Here is an 8,205-nt window from a genome sequence, read left to right on the forward strand (position 1 = left end):
CTCAATTTTACACTCTATAGGATTGAGTACAAGTTACCTAACCCAAATTTAACGCGCCGTCAGTGGCACCTTTGCTGCTTCTGAAATCAAACTTTCTTTAAGAGGTTTTGGAAAAAAATCGTATATCACACGTGCAGATGGGCGATAGCTGACTCGTGTGGTTACAGCGCTCGTTTTTGCGGATCACGCTTCAAACTTCACACTCATTGGACATTGTCGCATTTTCCGATCTTGTAATATACAATATACTATTTTCATTCCGACAGATGTCATTCGATTCAACAAAAAAGTGATCAGAACGATGGCTTGGGTTGTTGATTGAAACCATATTTATTGGATAAAAAATATTTCTTGCGACATACTGAATAGAAATTCTTTATTGTTTATCTTAAAAAAGAATTACATTAAGGAATTGCGCATGCGCATATTATAAATGATAAATTATGATTTGAGTTTCAACAGATTGTAGACTGCATAACTTTATCGGTAACAACATACGAAATTCATTTTAAATATTTAATAAAATATGTTTTAAGACTGCGGTAAGATTATTAAAAGTATTTCGATCTGAATTTTCAAGAATATTATATAAACCCGATTTGTCACTAATTAATGGTAAATCTGATATTATTCTTTTGTCATCAAATGTCTTACATTCAGTAATCATATGTAATAAACTATTACATTTATTACATCTATAAGATACCAGATTCTTATTTGCCTTAAAAATTGCTCCAGCAGCTGCTATTCTACAATTTACATAATTTATTTTAACAGTTTCAATTGGCACATTATTTGGTACAAATGAATACGTATAGTTTCAACTTTAAGTAATTTTCATACGCTCATTGAGATGCTTTACAATAACTTTATACTTCTAGCTTATATAAATAATCACTATATGCTTTACATAATTCTTCCTTGTTTGTAGGTAATGACTCCAACGAAAGATTCTTTAATAGTACGTCTTTTTTAGTAGTGACAAAAAAGATTTGTTTAATACCGCAAGGCCTGGTTATATTTAACTAGCATAGTTTCTTTCGACATATTTGATCACCATATTCGGTAAATTCAGTAAATTTTTAGTGTACACATAAAAGTCTTCCATAAGGAGCATCATTTCTTCGTATCGTAAACCTCACAACCAGCAGAAGTGCAACTTGAATGAGCTAAACGTAATCAATGTTACAAACCGAAATTTTACAAAAACGAGGACACGAAAAACGTGACCTTGGGCTCTTTCAGGCCTCTTTCTTTTGATTATCCGAAGAGTATTGCAAACAACCACAAGGTGTCGCCAAGGCTTTCGCGTCTCCCGCGACAAACAAATTCCGAGTTACAGATGAGTACGGTCATATCCTTAGAACTAATTTGGATCTAGCTTGGCAATTGAACAATCATCTATGGTTGTGAGTGCTACTGGACATCAAGAATACCTAGTCGTCGGTATTATCTGTGCATGTAAGCGCACATTCCAGTGACCAATGTCACAGGGTCGTGACGGATCGGTAGATGAAAAATTTTATTCCGAGTTTAAATAAAACTCCGTTCATGCATTACAGAATGTCACTGCAAACATATTTATCATTTCTGAAAAGCTATTAATTGTCAAGTTTAGACGGAGTAGTTCGAAAACGGTTATGCACATCCATGACATCAGCCTAAGCATAAGATAGGGGATATCCCAAACTTTTTAGAGCATTTAAATGAAACGTTGTGTGAGCTGTCTGATTACAAGAGAGCTGCAAAAATACATTGTTGAGGAATAATCGATGCCCGTAAGGTGGAATCGGTAAATTCAAATTTGCAGAGACATCAGCTTTACGCACTCTTTGTTTTCAACGACCATCAACAGACCTACGAATCCGCTGTTCATAACAGCTGTTTAACTCTAACCATCTTTATTATACTTATATTTTGTTTAAACCCAATCCGATTACGCAAGTTTTTACACATTTGTGGAAGAAAAATTTTTGATTTGCAGTATTATCTTTAAAACAATTGGTGTTCTTTTTATATATAGTTGGACTTGATACAGTATAAATGCCATGCATGTTATCCAAATTTGTTTCACATACTGAAAATAAGATTTAAGGGATTGCCCTGCTGCAACGAGCGTTAAAACAAGCTAATTTTCTAAAATTAATTACGGATAAACTGCTGTTGCAATATTAATAATTTCTTAATATCAACTCACGTACAAGTTAGGGAGTGTGATCAAAAAAATGTTCGCTCGAGAAACCGGTGCTCAAATTTTAAACACGTTTTTCAAAACGATGTACACGACATATCGAGCGGAAATCAATAAATCGATTTGAAATTTGGTAAAGGTTTTCAAAGGAATAGTAATTTTCGGCTAACGAACGATTTTGTCCGTTTCATTTTTTGGCCAATAGTTATTAACGATAACATAACGGATTGTTCAGTCGAAAACGTCGAAAAAACTTAAGCAATTCTCTTCTCTTCGCTAAGAAGGAGAAAAAGCTTCGTCATCCGAAAGCGAATACAATTTAGGGAATGAGCCAATTTTTTTTGTCTGTCGGACCACCGATACTAGCGATATCATGTACACACCGATCGACCGCGCACTAAAACTATCGAAAGGACATATCCTTATCACGTTTTATATTTTTTTAATATAAATATTGACACACACTCCACGACATGTATATGAGTTGATATCAAAAAAATTTTACAATAATAACGAATCAGTTTTTCTGAAATTAACTGCCAAAAATTAGCCTGTTTCGTTGCCCGTGGCAGTAGGGTATAAACCCCTTAAGCATAAATTCTAGAATCGCAGGCTGTAAAACGCGGGACTAAATCGAAACTTTGCTTCGGTATCTTTTACATAGGAATTGATGTCAATTTCTAGATACTTTCTCAAGGGTTGAAGAAAATCCCGTTCTATACTAGGTGAAGGTTGAACCGAAACGATGCCTGGATAAGGATATTCCTACAAGTTATATACCTATACACAGGCGGAAGCAATCTGGTGTTATTTTCGCACGTCACGTAAGGTTTATGTACGGGGCATTCCACGTCAAATTAGCAGCCCATATACCTCACACCCTTCGATTCTGATCATTTTTTAGTACGATGTTCTTACGATCCCAAAAGGGTTTTGGGGATTTTTTCAGATTTTCGTCAGACACTGCTGAAATTTATACAAAATCACAAATTCAATTACGAAAACGCCATTTTTTCAAATCTTAAAAAAACTCGCACTGATTCTATGTTTCAAAATGTGATTCTTGAGCAACACACGATAATGGGTTCTCAATATTGACTATTTTTTTCGCAAGTTTTTAGTTTTTGCATGGCGAAATTGTTTTTGTTTTTCTATTTTTTATAAGCCTTGGTCTAAATAGATTGCAGAATCACATTATCTTCATGATTCCGTGATCTATTTAGATCGGGAAATAGAAAATACAAAAAAAAACTCCAATTCCGACATAAAAAAACTAAAAACTTACGAAAAAAATAGTAAATATTGAGATCCCATCATTGTGTGGTGCTTAAAAATCACATTTCAAATCATAGAAACTGTATGAATTGTTTCAGATTTTTAAAAATGGCGTTTACGGAACTGGGTTTACAATTTTTTTCAAATTTCACCAGCGGCTAAAAAAATATTTAAAAAATTCCGAGACCTTTTTCGGTCGGTATAAGCATTATGCTAAAAAATGATTAAAATCGAAGAGTATGAAGTACATGGGCTGCTTATTTAACGTGGAATGCCCCATATACATATATACACCTATACTGTACTTATTGCCATTATTTTTTAATAAAATCCCACACGCTTGAATCACGCTTATATTATACGCTGCAGACTTTTTTGGGTACATCAATGCGACCAGAATGATCCAAGTTTGAAAATTTGTATGATAAGGTTCAGTCGTGTTGTAATTTGAAAATTTCAAAAGGCTTCATTCTCTACACGTTACTAAACGGTCAGTAATCTAAATAATGAAACAGATTTCTTGAAACTCTCAACTACCATTTTTTAAATCTTTAGAATCGTTTTCTGTTTAAGTTTTAGAAGCTTGATGAATGATCCATAGTTTCCTAAATTCGAAAATATGAGGTAGGTCCCGATGGAAGATTGTGCACATGTATGGATACGTGACACACAAAGTTCACGTCTTAGCTCAAAGGCATACATCAAAATGTCAGCAGTTTGAAACGTATAAAAATAATTTGGCAACAATATGCTCACGCTTCCCGTCACAAGGTTACCAATTCATAGCATGTAGAAGTTTCAAGGGTGGATCTGGGGGTCCCGTTAATCTATTCAACGCTACTTGAACTGATTCGTGTGCCAAATTTCACAATCTTCAAGCATGAGCAAGCTCTGGTGGCCTTAACTAGCCATATGCAAAGGTACTTGTTACTCATATGTCAAAAAAATATTTATTGTGTTTGCGTTTTCTTACATTCTGCACCTAAAATTTATAAGAAAGTATTCTGAAACAATTCAAAACGCATTTCAGGACGTGCTCATGGTATCGATGCAAAAGTTCATATTAATGTATAAAATCTGTGTAATATTATTGCAATACATATGAAATATCATATTGTTCAAAAATTTTACTGCTCACCTCCATACTCCTATTTTTTGGATAACTCTTGCAGATATTCATAAAGGTTCGACCAAAATACTTTTCAAGCTACACAGGGTTACCAAAGACAAAATTCAAAACCCCAGACAATAGACACTATAACAGCATTACAACCTGATCACCTGACGCGTTGACTGAAGATATATATCCCCAGTCAACGCCTGCCGAGATACCAGCGTGAATATGGGGCGTCAACGAAAAAAATTTTGTCCGACTTATCATTGAAAATGATAGATTATATGTGACTTTTATTGTCATTTTTTATCTTTTCATCAAACTCTTAAAATTTCTAATATTACCGGCGATTAAGTTTGATTGTTACGTCACTGTTATTTCTTGTCTCGCCGAATCTTTACCCACATTCATTTACTTAGCCTAAGGTCTTTAGACAGCCATGGTTTATTCCAAACGTCCCAAGAAGGATCTTGTTGCTTTTCACTTCTATAGTTCCACTTTGGTCTTCAATTATTATTGCAGAAAACAATTGGTGCCCAACATTAATGTGGAATTAAAGTGCATGTGGCCGAAGTATCACACTAAGTTACAATTTTTCTTCTTGTTTCGGAACGTTAACGTTACTAACTTCAACCTAATGGAATAAGGGAATCGAGCTATCACTTCTGACCTTGAAATCAGTATCATTTGGTAGAATAATTTTATTCATGTTAAGAAGCAATCCTAAATAATAACAATACAAATAATACAGTAATCATTCATGAACTGGTGACTGACAATCCTCTACCAGCAATTAATTGTCTTGGTCTATCGTAAGTTGTTTTGCTGCCAGTAATTGACCTTTGGGTTTCAGTTTCCTATCTAAAATTGCCTGAATTCTAGCCGCTTCTTCTTTTTGTAATCGATCGTGTCTTTCCACAGCATAATCAATTTCTTGTGTCAATTTTATAATTCTTTCCTGAAAATAAAACCGAAAAGATCTAGGTTTTAACACAAAGTGCGTAAATTACAGTTTATAAAGACTGAGACTGATAACAGGTAACTTTCAATTAGTTTTAAAAATGGAAAAAATTGGAGATGTATTGCTAATTTTTAATTAGTGGTGCTTTAAGTATCATTTACATGTAATTACCTCATTTACTTGTTATTTGATTAGGCAGTAGTGCACATGAGTTATGTGTTAAGTATTAATCAATTTCCAAATGAGATAACCTAAATTTAAAGATCTAATGCTGCAAGGTCTGGATTTCATTATAATTTTACTTACATTTTCAACCAGATTTATGAAATATCGCATGTATTACCTTATAGAGTAGCCAAACTTGTTTTAAGTTCTTACTATTGTGGTGGAAAAAAGTGGATATATGTGTTTCTTTGTGATATATTATAAGAAATTTGACAAGTAGGAATCTTTCAGAAAACTTTTCATTTCGAAATAAGTCATAAAAATTGAACTCACCAACTGCAAAGTAAGAAACACTGAGAAAATTCATCAAGATTTTGGCTTATTACATTTATTTGATGCATGTAATCTTTAAAGACCAATATTTGTATTAAAATGGTATAGAAACTTAGAATTAAACCACCAAAAAAGATCGTATGGAGTTCACTGGATAATTAAACTATGAACTGCGCAATATATAAATCGCAACTGCATTTTTAAAAGGTGAGGAATAATGACAAAAATAAATAGCTACCAGCTCAGCTTATACACATCACGTAACAATGTAATCATTGGTATATTCACCGCATATTCCCGTTGTTTCTCAAGGCGATCTCTATGTCTGACACCCAAAGGCGTTGGGCGACCATCCTTGAAGGAATAATCTGGTAAATTTGTGAGTGGACCAAAAGTATTGGGATTCGCTGTGAGACCTTTTCTGCAAGAAAATAGTGAAAAGATGATAAATTTGTAAAACTGATTGACCATAATTACATATAGGTCAATGCCAAGATTGACCAAACATATTTCTTACTTAGCTCTCCATCTTTGGTCAAATTGCAATGTCAAAGATGTTGAAAATCTTCTTACACCTAGTATGATACACGTGTGATCTGAAACATTTGGATATATTCGTCGGTAAGCTGTTAAGTTTTCGAGTTTGCATCTTAACCCAATCTAACCTAAAAATATTTTAAAGTAACTCGTAAGAATTTTATCTCTCACCTACATGTTGACTCGCTCTGTACGCAGTTTGAATCATAAGCGCCATTTTAATTTGGGATAAGACTATTTTCTTTCAAAGCATATGTTTTTATCTTTACCAAATTATAAGATACCCGAATTCATATCCATACATTGGCCGTGTTAAATTTCTCACACCTACCGATGACTAAAGATATATGAAGATCGCCAGCCCTAAGTTGTGTTTCATAATGGTTTGTGAGGCACCGTTGACTGAATATAGTCTTCAGTCAACGGAGGCACTAACGGGTACGGGGGTAATTCTAGTACTCTGCACGTACCGACGCGTCTTACGAGATCCCAATGGGAAATCGAGTCAACAAAGATCGGTCAAACCAAAAGATTCATCATTCCACAAGTAAATTACTTATGCCATACTTATAAAGTATTCAGGTTATCGTTGACAAATTCGGAGACTGATAATTTTGTTACAAATTTTAGATTTCCCGTTAACTGCTCTAATCGAGAACAACAATAATAAAAATAGTAATAATAATCTTTTATTAAAGTGGTTCGTTTCACCTAAGTATCGTATCGGATGGGTGTCAAGCGAGGACCCTAGGTAAAATTGTAAATAAGCGACTGATTCCTACAGAAACTAAATTCATATGAATTCATAGGATTGATGTAAATAATATTGCCAGAAAAATGCTCAATTAAACAATATCTGAAAATAATGTTAGAATGCCTTATATTTTAAGTATATTAGCAAAGAATCGGTGATTCCGTAAGTCAGTCGCTTAATACCTGGAAATAAGAGTAAAGTAGAGCAGGACGTTGGCAGTGGTAGATAGAAACACCTGCATTTGCACGAGGGATAATGGAAACTGCCGAATATCTTGTCCAGGTGTAGCCAGACCCCAGTCCAAAACACCGACCAGCAACGCAGCGCCTAAACAGCGTAATCCGTTTTACATTTTTGCAAGTACCATTCAGGACCCAATCGGTAGGCCGGGGATTTGAATTCGAGTCCTGCCGCTCCGCAGTCACGAGTGTTAGCACCTGAGCCAATACGGTCAGTATGGCTCAACGTCGTAAGAAGATCTGGCGAAAATCCAAGAAAAGGCGCGACTGTTTACTCGCGTCACCTTAGAGTGCGTTTAAGGGCCCTAAATCATACTACTACGTTCTTGAATAGAAAGAAACAAAGATTGACCTCCGCTCTCATTCCACTCTAATCGCTGTCTCTTTCTACCAGCCGACCATATTTTGCGCGTGTTCGGAAATTGACTGAAAGTACTGTCAGTACTGAAAATCTACAGTATACGTCACTTGGATTTTCACCATTTTCAGTACTGACAGTACTTTCAGTCAATATCCGAACACGCCCTTTACTGGTCTAGGCATAGTCCATCTATGGCCATACTATACGCCAATGGTGACGGAGGCATCCCTCGCTCTACCCCCTGACACTCCTGTTTTTTTGAGTCCGTCTTAACC

General features: G+C 35.0%; 2 protein-coding genes across 3 annotated transcripts in view; one reads left to right on the plus strand and one right to left on the minus strand.

Annotated features, from left to right (window-relative positions):
• The window catches only part of LOC124184990 (fasciculation and elongation protein zeta-2-like), a 467,596-nt gene that overhangs the window by 440,086 nt on the left and 19,305 nt on the right, over window positions 1–8,205 (plus strand). The gene's annotated exons all lie outside the window — the stretch shown is intronic.
• Window positions 5,267–6,923, minus strand: LOC124184980 (39S ribosomal protein L52, mitochondrial). Of its 2 annotated transcripts, none has more exons than XM_046575274.1 (4): window positions 6,748–6,923; window positions 6,557–6,665; window positions 6,328–6,460; window positions 5,267–5,538 (listed from the first exon to the last, which is right to left on the minus strand). In XM_046575274.1, exons 1-4 carry the CDS (start codon window positions 6,791–6,793, stop codon window positions 5,374–5,376), a joined length of 453 nt encoding a protein of 150 aa, XP_046431230.1. In that variant the 5' UTR covers window positions 6,794–6,923; the 3' UTR covers window positions 5,267–5,373. The 2 variants fall into 2 exon arrangements, with proteins under 2 accessions (XP_046431230.1, XP_046431232.1); XM_046575276.1 differs by having other exon boundaries at window positions 6,557–6,635; window positions 6,748–6,920.

Source organism: Neodiprion fabricii, chromosome 6, assembly GCF_021155785.1.
Source record: "Neodiprion fabricii isolate iyNeoFabr1 chromosome 6, iyNeoFabr1.1, whole genome shotgun sequence".
Taxonomy (NCBI): domain Eukaryota; kingdom Metazoa; phylum Arthropoda; class Insecta; order Hymenoptera; family Diprionidae; genus Neodiprion; species Neodiprion fabricii.